The sequence below is a fragment of the Protopterus annectens genome, chromosome 2.part0, assembly GCF_019279795.1.
Source record: "Protopterus annectens isolate FY-2018-M chromosome 2.part0, PAN1.0, whole genome shotgun sequence".
Taxonomy (NCBI): domain Eukaryota; kingdom Metazoa; phylum Chordata; order Ceratodontiformes; family Protopteridae; genus Protopterus; species Protopterus annectens.
Window position 1 is genome coordinate 224,401,206 of NC_056728.1, and position 24,010 is coordinate 224,425,215.

At 42.3% G+C, this 24,010-nt stretch overlaps 1 protein-coding gene across 1 annotated transcript in view; it reads left to right on the top strand.

The window, feature by feature from the left end:
- The window catches only part of SF3B1 (splicing factor 3b subunit 1), a 1,956,191-nt gene that overhangs the window by 934,226 nt on the left and 997,955 nt on the right, over positions 1-24,010 (top strand). The window contains exons 9-10 of the mRNA XM_044060306.1: positions 22,911-23,056; positions 23,150-23,296. Coding sequence (XP_043916241.1) covers positions 22,911-23,056; positions 23,150-23,296 — 293 coding nt within the window. The remainder of the gene's footprint in view (positions 1-22,910; positions 23,057-23,149; positions 23,297-24,010) is intronic.

The window sequence follows — 24,010 nt, forward strand, 5'->3', positions numbered from 1 at the left end:
ATCTGTTCGCTTCTCCACTGAATTTCCAGTTGCCAACGTTTTGCACAAAAATGTTTCATCCCACAGCTTGGAAAGTGGATGCTCTATCATTCAGTTGGAGCAATCTTCACGTCTATGCCTTTCCACCTCTGCCTCTCCTCCCCAAGGTACTCTTGAAGGCCAGACAAGACAAGCCATCCATGATACTAATAGCTCCAGATTGGCCTCGACAGCACTGGTACCCACTGCTGAGAAGTTTAGTACGAGAGCCTCCATGGCCTTTGCCTTCGATTCCGCACCTTTTGTCACAGGAGGGCAATCATTTCCTCAATGTCAGGATTCAGTCCCTACATCTAACAGCCTGGCATATTCTGTTCTAGACCCTGGAGGGTCTCAGCTTCCACAACAAGTTTTGAATGTTATTTTGGAGGCCAGAAGGCCTAGTACAAGGAAAGTTTATGCTGATAAATGGAGGAGGTTTTTTATTTGGAGCAAAGCGAAGGACTTTGATGTTTCCAAACCTGATTTAGGTGTTTCTCTTCAATATCTTACAGAATTATTAGACAAGGGTTTGTCTTTCTCCTCTGTAAAGGTTCATGCTGCAGCCATTTCTGCTCACTATGACTGTGACCCTCCATTATTCTCTCATCCTTTGTTTAAGCAATTTCTTAGAGGGGCAAAGAACATAAGACCCCCACGTAGAGCTCCTACTCCTGCTTGGGATCTCAATTTTGTGTTGGAAAAACTTACTTTACCACCTTTTGAGCCTGCAGCTACTGCCGAGTTAAAGTTTTTGTCCTGGAAGACTGCTTTTTTGTTGGCCATTACGTCTGCAAGAAGGGTTTCTAAATTACAGGCTCTTATGGCAGTTGAACCCTTCCTAATTTTTCATAAGGATAGGGTATCTTTGCGTACCAATCCTACTTTTATGCCTAAAGTGGTTTCTAATGTGGCCTTGAACCAATCTATTTATTTGCCTACTTTTTATGCAGACCCCCAAAATAAAGGGGAGAAAATTTTGCACACTTTGGATATTCACAGGCAGTTGCGTTATTATTTGAGCAGAACTAAAGAGTTCAGACAGTCTCAGCAATTGTTTGTTTCTTTTGCTTTGGGTTCTCAGGGAAAACCTGTTTCAAAACAAACTATTTCTAAGTGGATTGGGTTTTGTATTGCTTTCTGTTATTCCCATCATGGTAAGGAGATTCCGGCTGGAATCAGGCCTCATTCCACTAGGGCTACTGCCACTTCTACAGCTTTTTTAAGGGGAATAGCTACTAAAGATATTTTGGAAGCAGCTACTTGGAGTTCAGTGCATACTTTTTCTAAACATTACCACCTTCCTCTTTATTCCAAATCTAGGGCTGGATTTGCCACTGCAATCTTACAGGGCATTTTGGCAGCTCCCAATGCTTTATGATTTTGCCAGCCTCCCTTTACCTCTGCTTTGGGATTCTACCCATATGTAAGGACTGCAGCAATGTGAGATGAAGAACATAGTACAGTTTTGTACCTACCATAAATGTAGATGTTCGAAGATCCACATTGCTGCAGTCCAATTTACCCTCCCTCCTTCCCCTCTACAGTTTGGATTGGTTGTATGGTTTGGGTGATAGCTGTTGTGTACATGTTTTTTTTTTTGGGAAATATTCTATTTTTGGCTGTGGCCTTTCTTTTTAGGGCCTTCTGACATCTGGGGCAAGAAAAGACTGAGGATATGACGTCGGTCATGCGCTTTTATACCCTGATGCTCTGATGTCAGATCTGAGCGCCCATGACCGACGTCAGCCTAATACTTTGGTATTCGGGCCGACCGAGGACAGCGGACTACCCCATATGTAAGGACTGCAGCAATGTGGATCTTCGAACATCTACATTTATGGTAGGTACAAAACTGTACTTTTTTAGCTTTGGAGAGGGCGGCTCTCACCTGGGCATCTGAGATGTTAGGGAGGCTACACTCTGCTGGGATAGATATTTCTCCTTTTGGGGGGGGGGGCGGAGAAATTTGCACTGAACCTGTCTGCCAGAATGTTGGCAATATCTGTGGGTTCAGTATATTTTGTGTCATTTTGGACTAACTCTGAGCATATCTGGGAGTTTCCACCCAGGTTTCTAACATAGCTAAAAAAAGGCCTTGTGATTGTCTTTTGTGATTTTTCTCTCAAAGTTGGCCTTGGATGATTTTATGAGTGATTGAAGTTTTTTGCTAGTACTGATCAGAGATGCCTTTCCTTTTGGGGATTTTGCTCTGTCATGTAGTAGCTTCCTCCTCCTGTTGTAAAGTTTGTTAATGGCTGGGGTCCACCAGACAGGACGCCTGCCTTTGTGGGAATGGGTCTTGGTTTTATTAGGGATTGCATGATCCATGCATTCTTGAAGGTGTCCATAGAAGGCATTTATAAAGGATTCAGCGGTGTGGGTTGTGGTTTCCACTTGCCCAGGGGCCTTGAAAGATACCACTTCAGTCTTAAGAAGTGTGAAGTCGGCTTTTGAGAAGTTCTTCACTGTGGTCTTCTGTGCAGGGGGTGGGGGTGGGATGTAGATTTCCAGTGAGATTAATTTATGGTCTGATCTCACCAATGAGGGGTATACTTCCGGTGTGGAGCATTTTTTTCCCATGTTTGTGATGATCAGGTCTAGTATATTATCTCCTCTTGTGGGAGTGGTGACTAGTTGTTCCATCGCATTTGAGTTTATGAATTCTAGGAACCTTTGGGCTAGGGTGTTGGGGCTTGAGTAATGTTCCCAGTCTATGTTTGGGTAGTTGAAGTCTCCCAATATGATGGTATTTGGAGAGACATTCATACTCTCCAGTGTCTTCAGGAAGGCTGAGTGGGGTTCCTGAGTTTGAGAGGGTGGTCTGTAGCATGTTACAAACTGTAGGGCAGTTTTGCCTATGGTTAGTTGCACCTGGATGGTCTCCGATGCTTCGTGCGTTGCCACTAACCTGGAGGTGGTGTGGGTATCTTTGATGAATATGGATACTCCCCCTCCTTTTGTGGTTCGGTCCAAGTCTTTGGGCCGGAAAGCATGATATGAGGTATAACCTGGTAGTGCTGGGGTGCTCTCAGGAGCCTTGAACCAGGTTTCAGTCACTGCACAGACATCGATGTTCTCCATACTGAGGAGGGCTTCGAGAGCATGCATCCTGAGGTTTAGACTTCTGGCATTGAGCAGCATTACCCTTAGTTTTTTTTCACTTGTGTTTTCTAGGGAGGTGGGTTTGTCTTTTGAGCCTTGCCTAAAAAGGCACTATGGGGGGTGGCAAGAGCCTTGGCCAATATCCGGAAGCCCAGGGGTGACGGGTGCAAGCCATCCCTTGCGAAGCAGCGTGGCTTGTCAAGCATGTCATCCCAAGCGGACAGATATTGGATCCCCTTAGAATGACACCAGTAATTAAGCCAGTTGTTAAAGCTGATCATTTTGTCTCTGTACTGTGGCATCATTCTTGGTGAGGGTAAGATGCTGGTCAGGGTCATACCGGCCTGGGCTACATGCTCAGACAGCTCCTCTATGTGTCTCTTCATGTAGTCCAGGGAGGTACGTCTCAGGTCATTCACACTGGCATGGACAATGACAGAGTCATATTTGTACTTGCTTTGGAGTGACCTGAGTGCTTGTGTTATGTGGCGGATTCTAGCACCCAACAGGCAGCTTACTGTAACCTTTTCCTTGTTCAGTCTGGTGAGCGGGACGTCAGTGTGTCTGACTATGGAGTCGCCTATTTCAAGTGTATCTGGCATGTTGTTTAGCCTTAAGGGCTGTGACTGTTTAGCACACTGACTTTGTGAACTGTGTTGCATGTGCTATGTCTTGAGGTAGTGGTCGCTTGGGTGTCTGCTTTGGAGGCCTCTGTTGTTTTGGTAGATTTTTAATTAGAGCCTCCGAGTATGTTTTTGTGTTTATGTGTTTGGTTTGCAGTTGTGATAGGTCTATGTGAGACTGGGATTGTGGTGTGCGTGGTTACCTTCTCCTCCTGACTGGTTTTGCCAGTACTGAGTTGAGATAGCTAAGCCTCCAGTTTCGCTGTATAGTTGCATCTCTCACATATATTTGTATTTGTTGTAACATTACCTCAAGATTCCCAGATTCACCAACTGAACAGGAGAGGACGCCAGCAGCTGACCCTTCAACATGCTAGAATAGTGTATAGGATTGCTGTGTAACAGAGTCAGAAAGGACCTGTAGGGAAATGGGTACTCAAGGGGATTTAGGTGAATGAAGTACTTCCTTTTTGTTTGAGTGCTTTATCTGTATAAAAATGCTTTAGGAGCGAGTGCAGGGCTTTTCAGATAGAGAATAGACTGTTTAGATTGCAAGTAGAGCAGTTCTATGGGAAAAATTGAAGAGCAGACTTTGCGGGGTCAGAAATAGTTTAAACTTGATTAACCGGCGCTGCCCGATGCTGCTCTATGAGCAACTTCGCGCTAAAGCGGGCTTTATAGCAGGGGGTTGAAAAGAGCTAGGAAATGGCCCAAAACGGCCAATAAACTACAGGTTGCTGGGCTGGAACCACTCCTTTAGGGACAAATAGGCTGCTCAGTGTTCCCCACTCCCACTGGAGAACAAAGAAGCTTCCTCCTATCCAAATAAGGATATGGACAACACAGGAACTATGACACAGCCCAGAGATCAGCAAAATCTGAAGACTGGACTATTCTAGTTCAGTAAAGGTGGGAAAACAGGGATTTTTTTGTTTCAAACAGACAAAAAGATACAGTAACAAAAACAGTAAATGCTTTAAATCGGCTAGTGCACTTGAGTGTGTTAGCCTAACAGTTAAATTAAGCAGAAAACAAACTTTTTAAAGTGCAAACAGTTCAGAAGCAAACACAAATACAGTAGATCAACTTGCAGAGCTAGTTTAGTAATATAAAAATGCTTTTAGGCGAAATATAGTCGAAATACAGCAGTCAAAAAACAGAAAGCCAGAAAAATACTTATAAATCAAAGGAAAGTCACTCTTTCACTCTCTGCTGCTTGTAGAACTCTGCAGGACACCACGAGGAGCTGTGCTGAGTCGTATACAAGCACAAAAGCGCGCTAAAGCGCTTGCAATGCAATGCACACATGGTTATCTTTACGTAGTTATTCTCTTATAGTATAACCTGAACTTATGGTATTTTAATGATACATTTTGCAACAATTCTCAGTTTCTTAACAATGACCTCCCAAGCCTCTGATGTGACCTAGTACTTTCTTACTATTGCTTTATGTAGTTTGTCTTAGTTGTATATTTGTAGTGTGTTTCTCATCCTCTCAGCAACAGACTCCTGGAGATGCATATACTCGTATAGAAAGAGTACCAGCAGCTGTAGCAGTGATACCACACTCCAAAACAATGCACTCAAACATAGTACTGACAAACGCAAGGGAATGTATATGTCTGAATCAAGCAGTGATGAAATTGCTAGGGACTTCACTGAGCAAAATTTTACTCTTAATTTCTCCATTTCATAATGCATAACATTCCCACCACACTTACAAAGGCACATCTGCACCTTCCACAAACATAGCAACCCACACCCACACAACTGCTACGGTTTCTCCCTTCAATTATTGCAAGCCAAGAACAACACTATTTAATAAGGATATCTACCAGACAAGTCTGCATAGCGCACTTGGTCTACCTGCATCATTGCAGCTGGGCCCCCCCAGCAACTGCAACATTGCCAGATAAAACCACTGCTACAGTCCGGTTTCTCCCTACAGTTATTGCAAGCCAAGAATGACACTTTTTAATAAAGATACCTACCAGACAAGTCTGCATAGCACACTTGGTCTACTTGCATCATCGCAGCTCGGGCCCCACCCCCCAAGCAACTGCAACATTGCCAGATAAAACCACTGCTACGGTCTGGTTTCTCCCTACAGTTATTGCAAGACAAGAATAACACTTTTTAATAAGGAAACCTACCAGACAAGTCTGCTTAGGTGGCTGGATATTTACAGTTCTTGTTATTAGCAGATGTGGTCGTTAACAGTTATGGTTTAAACATTGTGACTGGCTATTTACATTTCCTTTTACAGCACATTTGTTACTTTTACTAATTATTTTTTAAACATTGTTTTGGCCGGCATGCACACCTGCAAGGCCCCCCCCCCAGGCAACTATAGCTTTGTCTATTGCCACTGGGTGTCATAACGTAACAATATACTTGCTGTATCTTGTCCCAAATAGATCTGCCTCCACACTGAATACTTGTAAAGTAAGGCAAGTACCATTTACTTGGTGTATTTTGTCCCCCAGATAGATTTACCTTCCTTTGTATTACTTGCACACCAAGGCCTTAAAGTACTGTTTCTGCAACTAACTGCTTACACTCCTAATTTCCTGCTTCGACCTCTTCCTTGCTTACACTTACATTACAGCTCCAAGGCTTCCACTTCTTATGCTGATTACTTTCCTTTGCAGTCTTCTGTGAGGGGGCGGGACAGATCTCTACCGGCTTTTTCTGGTTATACCTTCCCCCATTTTGTATCTCCCTCCTCTAACTTCCTCCTCCCCCATGCACATTAACTAGTCTATATTAGTGGGTCTCCTTGAGTGGTGCCCTTTTGAAAGTTATCTTTTGGCCTGCTTGTGGTGAGGAAGCTTCCCCAGACCTTTTTCAGTGTGACCACATCAGTATAAGTAAATTAAACTAGTACAATATAGCCAGACAGACACATTTGGTGTAAACAGAAACAAGTGGAATGATACATTTGGTGTACAAAGAAAAGAAACAAGTAAGCCCATTGATATAATTGAAGTTAGTGTTAGCCCCGCTGTGCTCGGGCTCACTCCGCTCCCCCCCTGCTTCCATCATGCTAACCACCAATCACTGAATCTGCCCCACCCCTGTACCCATTTCCTTCTGTTCCACTATTCCATATCCTGTAAAGCAGTCTTCCATCTAACTACCTTACAGTCACAAACAACATCTCTCGTCATCCACCCCACCCACCCCATTCCAAGCAGATATCTCACTCATGACCAAACCATGCCCAAACTACCCAAATCCACATACATACACCTCTTACTATTGCTACTAGGTGTAGCCACACTCCCATTGCTAACTTCTATCACCACCCACCAAAAACAACTTAATTTTATCCATATACCAAGAAAAACTACTTCCACTGACATTATTACAACGCACCCTTTTACTCAACTAGTCCCACATCACTACCAAACCTTCTTTATTCACCACTATGCACACATATCACAGCCATCACACTTCCAGTCTGAAACAACTATAAAGAACTTTAAGATTCTAAACAAACTACTCAAACTCTATTTTTACCTCAGAACCTAACTCAGCTGCGGTGATATACACCCAAACCCAGGCCCAGAAAATCTAGGAGCCCCAACCCGAATGATACCCTACTCCACCGAAACAAATCCACGCTCCTCATTTTAAATTTAAATGTTAAGTATACTAAACAAAGTCTACGACCTTCATGCACTACTCTCCTTTTATCAACCTGAGATAGTCATACTAACAGAGACTTGGCTTAAACCAGGCAACCACAAAAATGAAATCACTCCACCAGGTTACAGTATAGTTCGTAGTGATAGAATAGGTAAAAAAAAAAGGGGGGGTGTTGCTGCAGTGTATAAATCTCACATCATCCTTGAGAAAGTAGAAATAACAACCCTAGACCTCATAAAGTTGAACACATTCTAACAAAACTAAAATCTGATAATAAACGCATCAACATCATAGGGTGCTACATCCCTCCAGGCAACAATGTCCACATTACAGAAAAACTCCTAGAATGGATATCTAACTCCCTCCCCCAGAAAAGCATAGTATTAGGAGACCTTAATACTGACTGGCAAAACTGTTCCATTCATAAGCCACTCTCCCATATTAACCTACATGGCCTAGCCCCAACTCATCACTTCCCCCCACAAGAACAGACAAGAGAACCAAACATCAATCCACTCTAGATTGGATACTCTTATCCCACCCATCACTGATATCCCTAACAGGGTGTCTACCAGACACCAAGTAGTTACCAAGCCACATTCTTACTCAGATCAAAATCACCCAAACTGACCCAAATGTCTACAGGCCTAATTAGAAACAAAAAACACTTTAAATGCTTCAACTTTATAAACGACCTAAAAATGTGCAACTGGGCCCCCCTTAAAAACCTACGTCTTGATGAAGCTGTACTATCTTACAATACTACCTTCTTAAACACCCTTAATCATCATGCCCCCTCCAGAACAACAAGAATTAAAACTAAATATGCCCCCTGGTTAGCCCCAGACAGAAAATCCCTCCTCAAAAAAAGAAACAAGGCCTGGACCAACTACCTAAACAGTAAACCCCAGTTGAACAAACAAATGTATGTTGAACTACATAACAAAGCCAAAAAACTCACCAAAACAGACTATCTTGCTACCAAAAGTTACAGGATAAGCACAGGAACAACCCACAAAAATTCTGGGCAGCAATTAACTCTATTCTACAACCAGGTAAAACAACTACCCCAACCTCAAAAATAGATGATAACCAAGAAGACATCCCCACACAATTTAATAAATACTTTACGGAAACCATCCAGACCCTTACAAACAACCAACCCTATGACAACATCCCCATCCCTGCAAATCCACCCCACTCCCCCAACTAACAATTGCCTCAAGTTCAGCTTCCACCCAGAACCAACCAAATCCATTGAAAAACTACTCCGCAAGCTCAAACCAACGTCTCTAGCTGCAGGTAAATCACCCATCGAATCCCTCCACCTGGCTGCAGAAGCTATATCATATCCGGTCTCCATCCTAATTAACAGGTCCATCTCCAAGTGCATAGTACCCAAGCTATGGAAAATATCACATATCATCCCTCTACATAAAGGGGGAACCTCCCTGGAACTCAGTAACTACCACCCTATAGCCGTACTACCATCTTTATCTAAAATTTTAGAGAGGGTAATACACAAGCAACTAATGAAATATCTCCTAGAAAATAATCTAAAAGCAACACAACAGCATGGCTTTAAGACCCTTCCATAGCACCTCCACCGCACTAAGAGAATTCACCAACATTGTCAGTACTCACAGAAACAATGGACTCCTTGTATCTGCCACCTTCCTTGACTTGTCAAAAGCATTCAATATGGTTAACCACAATAAACTCCTTCTTTCACTAGCACCTCTAAACCTTACCACCCCTGCCATCTCCTGGTTCAAAAACTACCTAGAGGGAAGGAAACAAGCTGTTATGTGGAAAAACCAACTCTCCCCCTCCCTACCAGTCTCCCTAGGAGTACTCCAAGGCTCCATCCTGAAGTCATCTCCTCGTTGGTCACATCCAACCATAAGCTAATCACCCTAGATATCCACATCCCGCCCTCACTCCTCATTAAGGAAACCACAGTAAAAAGTTCTCCAATGCCAACTTCATGCTTCTTAAGACAGAAGTGGCGAACTTCATGACACCCATGGAGATGGACAATACAGTTATGACTACTGAATCCTACACAAATGCACTGTACAGGCACTTACACAAGGTGTCTGGTAGACATCCTGCTAGGGATATCAGTGATGGGTGGGATACGAGTATCCAATCTAGAGTGGATTGATGTTTGGTTCTCTTGTCTGTTCTTGTGGGGAGAAGTGATGAGTTGGGTTAGGCCATGTAGGTTAATATGGGAGAGTGGCTTATGACTGGAACAGTTTTGCCAGTCAGTATTAAGGTCTCCTAATACTATGCTTTCCTGGGGGAGGGAGTTAGATATCCATTCTAGGAGTTTTTCTGTAATGGGGATATTGTTGCCTGGAGGGATGTAGCACCCTATGATGTTGATGAGTTTGTTATCATTAAGTTTTAGTTTTGTTAGAGTGAGTTCAACTGTATGAAATCTAGGTTTATGTCTACTTTCTCAAGGATGATGTGAGATTTATACACTTCAGCAACACCCCCCCCCCCTTTTTTTTTACCTATTCTGTCACTACGAATTATATTGTAACCTGGTGGAGTGATTTCATTGTTGTGGTTGCCTAGTTTAAGCCAAGTCTCTGTTAGTATGACTATCTCAGGTTGATAAAAGGAGAGTAGTGCATGAAGGTCGTGGACTTTTAGTATACCTAACATTTAAATTTAAAATGAGGAGTGTGGATTTGTCTCGGTGGAGTAGGGGTATCATTCAGGTTGAGGGTTGTGGCTGCTAGATTTTCAGGGCCTGGGTTTGGGTGTATATCACCGCAGCTAATGAGTTAGGTTCTGAGGTAAAAAATAGAGATTGAGTAGTTTGCTTAGGGTCTTAAATTTCTTTATAGTTGTTTGAGACTGGTAGTGTGATGGCTGTGATCTGTGTGCATAGTGGTGAATAAAGAAGGTTTGGTAGTGATGTGGGACTAGTTGAGTAAAAGGGTGTGTTATGTCAGTGGAAGTAGTTTTTCTTGGTATATGGATAAAATTAAGTTGTTTTTGGTGGTTGGTGATGGAAGCTAGCAGTGGGAGTGTGGATGCACCTAGGAGCAATAGTAAGAGGTGTATGTATGTATGTAGGTTTGGGTAGTTTGGGCATGGTTTGGTTGGGTTTGGTCATGAGTGAGAGATCTGCTTGGGATCTGGTGGGTGTGGTGGATGATGAGAGGTGTTTGTGATTGTAAGGTAGTTAGATGGAAGACTGCTTTACAGGATGTGGATTAGTGGAAGAGAAGGAAATGGGTACAGGGGTGGGGCAGATTCAGTGATTGGTGGTTAGTATGATGGGTGTGGCTAAGTTCAGTTGAAATGTAGCACTAGTGGGGGTGGGTGGGAATAGGAAGCAGGGAGGGGAGCGGAGTGAGCCCGAGCGCAGCGGGGCTAACACTAACTCCAATTATATCAATGGGCTTGCTTGTTTCTTTTCTTTGTACACCAAATGTATTGTTCCACTTGTTTCTCTTTACACCAAATGTGTCTGTTTGGCTGTATTGTACTAGTTTAATTTACTTATACTGATGCAGTCACACTGAAAAAGGTCTGGGGAAGCTTCCTCACCACAAGCAGGTCAAAAGATAACTTTCAAAAGGGCGCCGCTCAAGGAGACCCACTAATATAGACTAGTTAATGTGCATGGGGGAGGAGGGAGTTAGAGGAGGGAGACACAAAATGGGGGAAGGTATAACCAGAAAAAGCCGGTAGAGATCTGTCCCGCCCCCTCACAGAAGACTGCAAAGGAAAGTAATCAGCATAAGAAGTGGAAGCCTTGGAGCTGCAATGCAAGTGTAAGCAAGGAAGAGGTTGAAGCAGGAAATTAGGAGTGTAAGCAGTTAGTTGCAGAAACGCTACTTTAAGGCCTTGGTGTGCAAGTAATACAAAGGAAGGTAAATCTATCTGGGGACAAAATACACCAAGTAAATGGTACTTGCCTTACTTTACAAGTATTCAGTGTGGAGGCAGATCTATTTGGGACAAGATACAGCAAGTATATTAAGTTATGCCACCCAGTGGCAATAGACAAAGCTATAGTTGCCTGGGGGGGGGGGGTCTTGGAGGTGTGCATGCCGGCCAAAACAGTGTTTAAAAAATAACTAGTAAAAGTAACAAATGTGCTGTAAAAGGAAATGTAAATAACCAGTCACTATGGTTGAAACATAACTGTTAAGGACCACATCTGCCAATAACAAGAACTGTAAATATCCAGTCACCTGTACAGAATTGTCTGGTAGGTATCCTTATTAAAAAGTGATGTTCTTCGTGGTTCACTGTTAGTCATTACTGTAGGGTTCTTTCTACTGGCAGCAGCCCTAGATTGGCCAGAGTCCCAAAGTCGGGTCCAACATCGGCTGAAGTCGCTCCTGCCCTGACGTCAGTGCGCCAGGGGTATAAAGACCTCAACCGACACCATTTTCCCCAGTCTTTCTTGCCGTGCGGTGCCTGTTGCAAAGCAGTTCGCAAGTACAGGTCAGCCGACTCCTGTTTGTTTTTGGTGGCTTTTGAATTGAAGACCTCTTCTTTTGAGCCAAGTACCCCGTTGGGGAAACCTTTTTCTTGCTCCAGTCCGATGTCAGAAAAAGTTAATAACTGTATTTCTTGTGGGAAGCAAATACCTCATAAGGATTTTCACTCTTACTGTATACCTTGCTTAGGTCCTGACCACGATGTAGCTAAATTGTAGGTTTTGTGCCAAGTTTAATCAACGCACTATTAGGCGTAGGTACGATTTTGCCTTCCATTATTTTGGAAAAAGATTTAATTACAATATGTCGTCGGATTCTTATCCAGCTACTGCAGTGTATAAGAGGCGCAAGGATAAAGACAGGCCTCCGAGGTCCAAAGTGGACGACTTTATTCAACCAGAGCCAGTTGCCGGTTCGGCTGTCGTCAGTGAGGCACTTTTGCAGCCCCTGTCTTCTGCCACTTTTAAACCGGTTGCCTGTACTGACTCCTGTGAGGAGCCGATGGGGCCTTTAGACTTTTCAGGGTTTGGACCTCCGGATATTGCTCCCTCAGATGGGTCTGGAGCTGCTGTGCAGGCACCGGCTTCTGAGGAAGTTTTTAGGCCTTCACAGCTTCATGTATAGATGACTCCAGTTTTGCAGTCAAGGACAAAGGCAAAGACAAAGCAGCATGCTCAGGCACCTTCTGTTCAGGGCCCTAGACCTCAAAGACAGGTGCTTAGAATGGCTGAAGACCTGTTAACTATGATCAGGGGTTCTCATCCCCCTCCTGACAAGAGACCTAGGCTAGAGCCAGATTATGATTCCTCAGATCAAGTATCGATTTCTTCTGCTTCTTCTGAGCGGGATTATTCCTTCCCTCCTTATGAGGATTCTGATGCTGAAGAATCCCTTCCTTCGGCCTCTCCTCCTGAGGATTATTCAATTGGGGAAACCTTGCATGACATGAGAGAGCATTTTTACTGGGAAGGGCAGGAATACTCTGAATCTAAGAAAAGGCTTAGGGGTTTTCTTCTGCTTCCACAGCATAGACCCCTGGCTATTCCCCCTGCATTGACATTGTGGATGATGTTTTTACAGAGGCATCTCTCTCTCCTGATTCTTTTCCTCCTGCTCCTGTCAAACCGGATAGGTATTATAGGGTTCCAGATTCCCACAAATATCTTTTTAAGAATCCTTCAGCTGATCCAGAAACTATTTCTCAGGGCCCTAAGGGTGTTAAAGCGGCCTCTGCTAAGAATCCTATTCCCTCTGACCGAGAGTCCAGAGCCTTGGAAAGATGGTGCAAAAAAGTTTATACTTCTGCTACATTGTCTGTTAGAGCTTTGAATTGTCAATTTCATATGTTAAAATATCAGCAGTACCTTTTGTCTGTGTTAAAGCAAAATATGTCTGCTGTTTCTGGTGGTGCAGACAATAAGGAATTACAGGATTTATCGCATGCTACTGAGCAGGTGGGTAAACATACCCTGCACTGTGGTTTTGATTCTTTGGAGGCTTCTTGCAGGGCTGCAGCAACTGGCACAATTATTAGAAGGCATGCTTGGTTAAAGGAGCAAAGTTTGCCTGAGCAGGTTAAAGCAAAGCTTTTAGATGCCCCTTTGCAACACAATGTTTTGTTTGGGGCCAAAGCTGAGGAAGTATTGAAGAAAATGGAAGACAAAGCCAAATCTATGCAGACTGTTAAAGATTTTCTACAGGTACAACCCCCTAGATTTAGCAGGAATTGGCCAGCTAAACCTTGGTCCTTTCCAAGCTCGGACAGACCTCAGAGGGGCAGATACAGGCGTTCCAGAGGTAGGGGTCAGGCACAGCCCCCTTTCAGAAATAAGCAGTGGAGTGCCCCCTCTCCCAAGGGAGGGGAAGATAGGTTACAGCCTTACAGGAAACCGTCATTATGACTCTCCTCGACTAGCTCCAGGGGCATCCCTCCTGGATGCGCCTTTGGGAGGAAAAATCTCTCTCTCTTTTTTCACAATTGGAGCCGCATAACCCAAGACAAATGGGTTCTGGACATAGTTTCAAGGGGTTAAAGGTTTCATTTCCATACCTTGCCAAGATCAAATGGATGGCCAGATCTGCCAAAGCATCAGTGGGCAGAGGCACAACGGCAAGTTTGGTCCCTCATGGATATGAGGGCCATAGGTTTGGTACCAGATTCAGAAATGGGGCAAGGGTTTTATTCAAGACTTTTCCTGGTTCTCAAGAAGGAAAATGCATGGAGACCAATCTTGGACCTTTCCGTATTGAGCACCTTCCCAGAAATTCCAAAATTCAAGATGCTCACTTTGCAGCAGCTGTTGCCTATGCTGAGCAAGAAACCTCTCAGTTTATGCCTCCTCCACCCGCCCCCTCTCTTGAGTACTACTCAAGATAAAACAGGACAGGCCACGGGCAATCCTTATTGCCCCAGACTGGCCACACCAGCACTGCTACTCACTCTTACACAGCCTGACAGTGCCATCCTGGCACGTTCACCAGACTCCTACCCTGCTGTTTCAGCAGGAAAGACAGATTTTGCATCCACAATTGCAAACCCTAAACCTTGCAGCCTGGCTTATCCCTTGAATACCCCACTAGCAACCTTCCGCAAACAGGTGCTGGATGTCATTCTTGAAGCCAGAAGGCCTAGTACTAGGAAATCCTATGCTGAAAAGTGGAAAAGATATTGTTCGTGGAATCAGTCTCAAGGGAAGGACACAGCAGTGCCCTCCTTACCTCTAATCCTGGATTACCTAGCAGAGCTACTCCACAGAGGCAAATCCTTCTCCACTGTTAAGATTCATGCCTCTGCCATCTCAGCTCTTTATAATACTGAGTCACCTCTATTTTCTCACCCTCTCATCAAACAGTTCCTGAGAGGGGCTAACAACTTAAGGCCCTGTAGGAGAGCACCCCCCTGCCTGGGACCTTAACTTTGTACTGGAAAAGCTCACGCTTCCCCCTTTTGAACCTGCTGCCACAGCAGAGTTAAAATTCCTCTCTTGGAAAACAGCCTTGCTTTTAGCCATAACTTCAGCAAGAAGAGTGTCTGCACTAATGGCTGTGGAACCCTTCATTAATTTCCATGATGACAAGGTTTCCCTTGGGACTAACCCATCCTTTATGCCTAAGGTGGTGTCCAGTGTGGCTCTAAACCAATCCATCCATTTGCCAGCCTTCTTCCCTAATCCTCAGAATAAAGGGGAAAGGATCCTGCACTCCTTGGATGTGCACAGGCAGCTCAGGTTCTACCTTGACAGGACTAATCCTTTCAGAAAATCTGACCAGCTGCTAGTCAGCTTTGGTACAGGGGCAGAGAGCAAGGCCATTTCAAAACAAAGTTTCCAAATGGATAGCACACTGCATCCATTTCTGTTACAAGCAACATGGAAAGCCTCCCCCTAAGGGGGTCAGGACTCGCTCCACAAGGGCAGCATCCACCTCTGCAGCTTTCCTTAGAGGAGTCCCTACCAGGGACATCCTAGCCAGCCCCTAATCTCCTTGACTGCCTCCACCCTTTTCCTCAGCTTTGGGAATCAACCCAAATGTGATGACTGCAACAATGAAACACAAAGAACATAGTACAGTTGTGTACACTTACCATAAATGTAGATGTTTGAGTGTATTCACTGTTGCAGTCGTGGTTTCCCTCCCTCCATCCCCCTCTTTCTTCTCTCTCCTTACAAGGGACATTTTGGTATTTACTTTCTACTTTTGAGGTTCTTATGCCAGAACCTGGCTCCCACTTGGGGGCTCCTGACAGGGCAAGAAAAACTGATGTAATGGCATTGACTGCCTTACTTCTATACTAATGACGACCTGACGTCAGTCCTGAAGCAACAGCAACCGACAGAGAAATACTAAGCCTCTAGTGTTTGGGCTGGCCGAGGGCTACCCTGGCAGGGATAACCCAAATGTGATGGCTGGAACAGTGAATACACTCTAACATCTACATTTATGTTAAGTGTACACAACTGTACTTTCTGCTTTTTCTTTTTCTAGACAGTTTCACTGTCCTTATTTCTGTCGAGCAAACCTGATCTCTGGCTTATTGGCAGCAGGGTTTCCTGGGAGGAGAGGAGCTCAAGCTTAGAAGCTGTTGCTTACTCTGTGGCTCGAGCTGAGGTTAGATCCAAGACCCATCCATAGTGAATAATGACACTGGATAGCACAGATTCCAAGTTATGATAAGTATATAACTCTCTTTTCATCTTAGTAATGACAGTACTAGATACTAGGTTAGGAAGTAAGTCAATCTTGAACCAATTGGAATAAGACTCTATTAACACCAAATAATTTTGACCATTCCACTCGAAGATATCATTGGCTACTGTTGACCAAGGTAGTTCTGGAATTTAGTTAAGCTGAAGTGGTTCTTTCTGTTGTTGAGGCTTTGTGCTGTTAAATACTGAACAAGATGAAAGTATTCTCTCAGTCTTGTGACATAGAAGGCAAAAATACTATGTCTGCTTTCTTTTGGTAGATTTGGTTCCTGGGTGACCACGATGCAAAATAGTAATGTACTTGGGTTGCAAGGATTATGGAACAATGACTTTCAGACCTTTCATAATGATACCTTTGTCAGAGAAAACCTCATTTCTTTATGGAAAATAAGGTTGCAGTTCTTACTGTATTCTAGATTGATTTGACGGCCATCCTTAATAAGGTAGTTGAGCCTTGGTAAAACTGGATCTGTGGCTGTGTATTGTTTCGGCCCATCAGAACATGTGGAAGAAAAATTTCTCACTTCCATGACTTCAAAATCATCAAGCAGTTGAGAACCTTGATTGTCATTCTGTTCAGTGGTATTTCTGGGTGATCTGGATAATATGTCAGCAAGATAAAGAAGTGTGCCTTTCTTGTAGACAAGATTGAAATTGTACTTTTACAGTCTCAGCATCATACATTGCATTCTGGATGGAGCTGAATGCATTGGCTTTGTCAGAATTGTGACTAATGGTTAGTGATCTGTTTCAATCTGGATAGGTCTACCATAAACTAAATCATGGAATTTCGAACATGCAAACGCAATTGCCAAAAGCTCTTTCTCAATCTGGGCATACTGCTGTTCAGTTTGGTTAAGAATTCTCAATACATATGCAACAGGTTGATCCTCTTGTAGAATAACTGCACCAAGTTCAAATTTCGAAACATCACAAGAAAGCATTACTGGTTTGTGAATGTCACAGTAGCTGAGTGTCGGCGGGCTAGCAATTCTGTTTCAGGACATCAAACACGCTTTCCTGTTGCTCTGACCAAGACCAGGTTATATTTTTTGTCAGCCCTCTTGAGTAAACTATCAGCACCACTCAAGTGTGGAATGAACTTACCTAGATAGTTGACCATGCCAAGAAAATGTTGCAGGGCTTGAATATTGTCTAGAGCTGGCATCTCGAGAATGGTTCTTTGTTTTGAAGGGTCTGGTCATAGGCCTGTACTCGTAAGTAAATGACCAACATAAGGAACTTCTTGTAGCTTGAATTTGCGTTTTTGTGCATTGAGCTTAAGATTCACTTGACGTGTCCTTTCCAGATCTTTTCTGAGGTTCCTGTCACGACCTCCTACCAGTATGTCATCTACATTAATAGCACAAGGATACCCAGAGAAAATTTGCTCCATTGCATGGTGAAAGGCTTCACTTGCGGAATTTTTCCCAAATGGCATTCTCAAAAACCTGTACCTGCCAAATGGAGTACTGAAAGTAGTGAGCATTGTGGATGTTTTAAGATGAATTTGCCAAAATGAGCTCTGCATCCAAGACAGAAAAATAGTGTCATATGGCATCAAAGCTGCAACTTCTACTGTGCGCATTGGATGATGTCTTTTTAGTGCGTTGTTCAAATCTTGTGGATCAGTACATATTCTGATGTCTTCTGAGCCTTTCTTATGAGCTACCACCATGGAAGATGCCCATTCAGTTGGAGTTACCACTGGGCAAATTACACCTTGTTGCATCATTTTATCTAACTCTGCTTTGACTGTCCTGCATGGCTATTGGAACTTTACATGCTGGCCTGATAACTGGACTAACCTCTGGGTCTGACTTCATGGAGTACAGACCTGGAAGTTTGCCTAGTTTGTCTTGGAAAAGAGCAGCATAGGTAGAAAAAATCTGCTGGGAAGAATTAGAGTAGTGGTCTTTTAAGCTAACATGATGGACTTCCTTATTAAATGAAATCAGTCCCATTTTCAAAGTGTCTTTGAGGCCTAGTAATGACTGAACGTACCTCTTGACCACATAAGTAAGTCGTAGTGTCTCCCTGCAGAGTAACATGAAAGCATTACTGAGCCTTCAGTTTGAATTTTTTCATCTCCATTCACCTTTGCATACTCTGGCAAATGTTTCTGCAGACATAACATTGCACTTAGAACTTTTGTCAGCTTTGAGGTGTATGGGTTTGCCATTTATCTGAACCATACAAAATGTTTCATTCTTGGTCCTTAAATCAACTGCATTAACCATTTCACGAAGCACTGACACACCAACATAAAGCCTGGGTTTGTCACAGTCTGATTAACTCGTTTCATAAAATGTTCCTTTTTAATGCCCACATTCTTTTGACTTGCAAAATCTTTTGAAGTGGTTCTGTTTATTACATTTATGGCATTGTTGACCAAAAGCTAAGCACTTCCCTTTTGTATTCATGATTACTGCCGCAATTACGACAGTCCACAATGAAATTTGGTACATTGGGAGTGGTGGTAACCATAAATCCTTTTGATTTTGCTGACTCACTCTTGTGCTTCACTGAGACTTTGTGAAGTTTGGAATGTGCTAGAAAGTTCTGGGGTTTACAAGTAGTCGCGGCAGAGGCTGTCATGTGTTTGGGCCTATTTCTTTTAATAACGTGCTGTGTACTATCAACGTAAGCCTTATCACTGTGCCTTTTAGAGCTCCTTTTGTTTTTAAGCATATTTGTGTGCATTTCTGTGAGTTCTTACATCTGACAAATCCCAGTGGCCTTATTCAGTTAAATCACTGTCATGAAGCAAAGTCTTTCTCACGGCATCATCGTTTTATACCACACACAAGTCTGTCCTTTATCAGCTCATCTCTTAAGTTACCAAATCTGCACATTTTAGCCTTCTTTCTCACATCAGTTATATGTGCTGCAAAATTTTCACCAGGCTGTTGATCCCTTGTGTAAAGTAAGTGCCTTTATATTGTAACTTTTGCCTGAGGGGGCTATGCATTTCTCTAAATTTATGTTTTAAGTACTCGGGGTCTTCCCTTGACTCACCTGTCCAATATGACTAATGTCAAACAAGTGCACTGGGTTTTTGAAATCCATCTGCCATGCCCACAAAGTATAGGCAAACACACTGAAAATATGGCCTTTGTAATTATGTACGAGCAAACTGTTCTGTGAGCTTGTAACAACATTCAAATGCACAGTAAACTCTTCGAAAATATTTTGCTTTGTGAAATATGCTCTGTAATGGCACTGTTGTTTGTCTTTCGGCTTTTCCCGGTAAGGGGTCGCCACAGCGGAACTCCTGTCTGCTAGTGATTGGCAGTAGATTTTTTACGAAACGCCGAGCTGCCAGATCGCTGCTCAACCTTCAACAAAGGCACGCCCATTTACGCACACATGTCTTTCGAATGCTACCCAACCGCGGGGAGGACATGCAGACTCCACACAGAAGGCACTCCTAAGCCCGGCCAAGAATCGAACGGGAGAACCTCTTGCTGTGAGGTAACAATGCTACCGCCATACCACCGCGGCATCAACAATCATACATGTACATAAATGAAAACAAACCATACTGACATATTTTCAGTTGCAAACATTATACATCACATATAATCTTCTATACAGTTATTGTCATTTGAACATTACATAGCTCATTCAATTCCTGCTTTCCCTTAAACCTCATTCCTCCTCCAAAACATTCTGCATGTACTGTTCCCACAATTCCCATTGTTCTATGTAATTTGCTCCTAGCCTTTTCTTAAATATTTAATTTCCAGTTTGTTTTATCTCCATTACTATATTCACTACTTCTAGTACAGTTGCTTTAGACCTTTATTAACATTTTCTAGTAATTGCTTGTTTGGCAGCCACCAGAATTAAACTCAGCAAGGCCTTAGTATGGCTAAGTAATTCCAATTCTATAGCACATCTCCAAAAAAAAAATTCCTTAGTTACACCAGTTTTCTCCCTCAGTATTTCTGACACAGTAGTCTGCAGGGATTTTTTAAAGTTTGCCAACTCGTCACACTCCCCAAAAATATTTTTGCAATTACTTCTTTCTTATCTACCTGAGGAAAAAATCTTTGGAGTTTGCTTGTGGTGTAAAAATGCCTATGTAAGCACTACCACGCAAAAATCCTGAAACTTCTAGACTTTGTTGCAAATTTGGGAACAGCACTTCTAAATACCTTGGTTTCTTTGCCAATTTTCTCCGATAAATTCAGGCCTCCTCTTGCCTATTTTCTGCACTCATTTCTGCAGTCATCTGTATTGCAAAATCTCCTTTCTCCATTCCTGTGTAAGCTTAGTTCTTAGAATACTTTCTGCTACTTTACAGATGTAATATTCTGTATTGTGGTGGTTATTCTCTGCATCCTATGGATATGAATAGCAAGCTTCAAGCAGTAAAAATGTTTTTAGTCCCTTTAATTTTATACACAGGACAGGCATATTTTTATAAACCAGAGAAGTTGGGGATAGTAATAAAGAGTAGAAGGATTTTATTTGGGAGGGGGAAGAGTCAAGTGGGATAATTTGATCCTCCCAACAGAACAAGGAGTTTAGGATTACCTGATTTGAAGGGATACTTTAGAGCTACACAGTTAAGACTCTTACATAAACACAAGCAGAAAGCTACAATTAAAAGTGTAAAGGAATGCTGAAGCAATAGGGGGGTGTAATTCAAGAATGGGATTTTGGACGCAGATATTTAAGGAGAGTAACAAAAGTCATAGCAGAAAGTACAATAAGAACCAGGCCAACATCGGAATGAAGAAAGAAGATTCTGCCAATAGGGATGGCTGCAATTAAGGGTACAGAGAATAGGTAAAAGGGGGTCTGGAATTTACTGGAGGAAGCTGGCAAAGGAAACCAGGTACTGGGAACAAATAATTAGAGGGAAAGGTAACAATGTGAAGTGGCCAAGAACACATTTTTACTGCAGGCTAGTGATTGCTTTCACTATCACATATTGATATCAGAGTACAGACGGAGAGAAAGGTATAGTGGAATCCTAAATGAAAGGCCTGCACTAGTTGAATTTTTAACTGAATCTAGAACAGAAGCTGCAGTTAAAAACATGATAATTAGTATGGCCAACAAATACTGAAAGATAACTACAGGAATCAATCAGAAGAGGTCAGAAAAGACTGAGAAGAGAGAATAGATAATTCAATTCACAAAGAAAGAATGAGAGGATATATATGTATGGCTCCCAAATATGCAACAAAATCTAGAAAATTTAGGATTTTTGCCAGGAAGTGCTTGCACAGATACTTTTATACTCCAAACGAACTCCAAAGAATTTTTCCTCAAATACATGGCAAATGTTGGAAATGTAATGAGGAAGAAAGGGGGGTACCTGGGAGCATATGTTCTTGGAGTGTAATAAGATGCCAGAATTTAAAAATTCCCTACAGAGTACTCTGTCAGGAATATTGGGTGAGCAAATGACTGTAACTAAGGAATTTTTTTTTTTTTTTTTTTTTTTAACTAAAGATTAACTGATTGCAGCTGCAGACCTCTAGTCTCCATGCAAAAGTAGTTAGCAAGGATGGAAAAAAGCAACAACTTAGTCAATGCATGAAAGAAATTTTGTAAATTTCACGCAGAAAAGAATGTAAAGAAATTCCCCTTATCAACTGCCTTCATCTACAGACTTCTTGACTTTCATTGAGAGCATTTGCTAATGGAAAAAAAACAAGCTGATTACGTCTGCAGGTGACAGAAACTTGGCATTTTTTGATGGCTTTCTTCATTTTGTTCTATTTTTCATATCTATTTGCTTACAAAAAACATGTTTACAGCTTAAGCCAAGGATATTACTCTTCTGGACATCCACTCTTATAAAAAAATAAGGGAAATTATTGTCTTAATTCTACATATAATGTATTCAGTATACATTTACACCCCACCTGTCCAAGATCACAGCATTATGTTAACAAACTTGCTTCTGTTCAGCTTTTTGCTCTGTAATGGCTGTACATTGCGAAATATGCCTTATAATGGCTGTGCTTTGTGAAGTGTCTTTACTGTAACACTGCACAAACATGAGATCACTTTATACACTTCTGAAAACTCTCTTTGCTTAATAAGAAATTACATATGCTTTGTGAAAAATCCGGTTGTTTCCCTTTATTTTATTCGTTTTATGCAATCTGACTTTATTTCTAACATTTTCCATATTAATTCAAAGTTTTATCAGTATCGTGCATGTTTCCTTATGAGAAAATTTACAGCTTTCTGTATGCCTTGTTTCATATACGAAAAGAAATAGCGCTGAGCAAGATTTATACCTGAAATTGGTTTTTGACCTGTTTTACGAAGTATGCACATTTTGGAATGGTCCACTGCTGTATATTCCACCAACAGCTGGATAAGTGCCTTAAATCGTTTTTGCCAAGCCATTTTAAACTTTGTGCCAATTAGTATGCAGCTTCTGACTTCATGCCCTTTTAGATACGCTACTACTGGTGCCATGTCCTTTTAGACATGTCATTTCTGTCACCATGTCACTTGTTCTTAACTATTACAAATAATAAGGCGGCTTGGGGTTTCATTCAGATGCTTTAATATATGTAAACACATCAGGATGTATAGCTGCATCTCTAAATACTAACGAACTAAGAAACAGAGCTTACATACGTACATGTTAATATCTCAACAGCTAACTACAAAATGGCAGCCAGGCTCTCTCATCCTCAGTACTTGTGCAAGCCCTTGGATAGCTTCTTAAAGGTATATATTCATGCATATTCATCTACAGAAACTACTTACTTGTTGCAGAGAATGAGATATGTTTAAAATATCCACTTTTTTAAGGGTACATTTCATTGAACTCTGATCAACTTGCTGTTTTTCAGGTTTGGTTGATGAACAACAGAAAGTACGGACCATCAGTGCTTTGGCTATTGCTGCATTGGCTGAGGCTGCCACTCCATATGGTATTGAATCTTTTGACTCTGTTCTTAAGCCTTTGTGGAAGGGTATCCGACAGCACAGAGGAAAAGTGAGTAGAAAAAAGTACTGTTCATGGATGGTTTCCTATGTTAGTATTTAAAAGTTTTCCTGTACTGAAGAATTATTTTGTTGTTCTTTCCAGGGTCTGGCTGCCTTCTTGAAAGCTATTGGTTACCTTATCCCTCTTATGGATGCTGAATATGCAAACTACTATACCAGAGAAGTGATGCTGATTCTGATCAGAGAGTTCCAGTCTCCTGATGAAGAAATGAAGAAGATTGTACTGAAGGCAAGACTGCATGTTACTTGGCTTGTTTGTTGGCCTTTATATGGTGTTCACAGGTTTAGCAGAATGTGTGTCCCAGGGTAGGTTGTATTGACTTTTTCAGTTGCTCAGTTCTATTCCTGATATCATCATCAAATTAAAATAGAACTGTGTGTTGCCTTGTGTACTAGCTTCCTGCAAAAGTTGTGAAGTAAGTTGATCTCTGTTGCTGGTTTTCTTTGATGCAAGCTGTTTGTGTGTGTGCACCTAAAGTGTTCATAGGTTCATAGGTTTATACTAGGCTATCTGCCCTAAGGCATTTATAAGCCTAGCCCAAATTTTTGTGGCTTACGCCACCCCTTATATGAAAAAATACTGTGCCCATTAGTTTGTTGTGCCTCTGTCCAGCAGTGACACAGATATGATTCCCGGGGTAAACCTACGATCTCCCATCCTCAGGTCTAGATTTCTCTTGAACAGAGTCAGCGAGGTGCTCTGCCTCACATGGACCGGGATTTTATTCCACAGCATAGGGAGTCTCTGAGTGATAAATCTATCCCTCCAGCACGTCCTATTTATATCTGTGCTAAGGTTTAAGTCGCTTGCTCTAGTGGTTTTGGTGGATTTGGATTTTTGAGGTGGAGCATGTCCATTAATTCCGGGTTGGACATGGCCTTGTATGTCAGGCACATGTCACCTCTGAGCAGACGGTATGCGACTGAATAGAGCTGGAGTTTC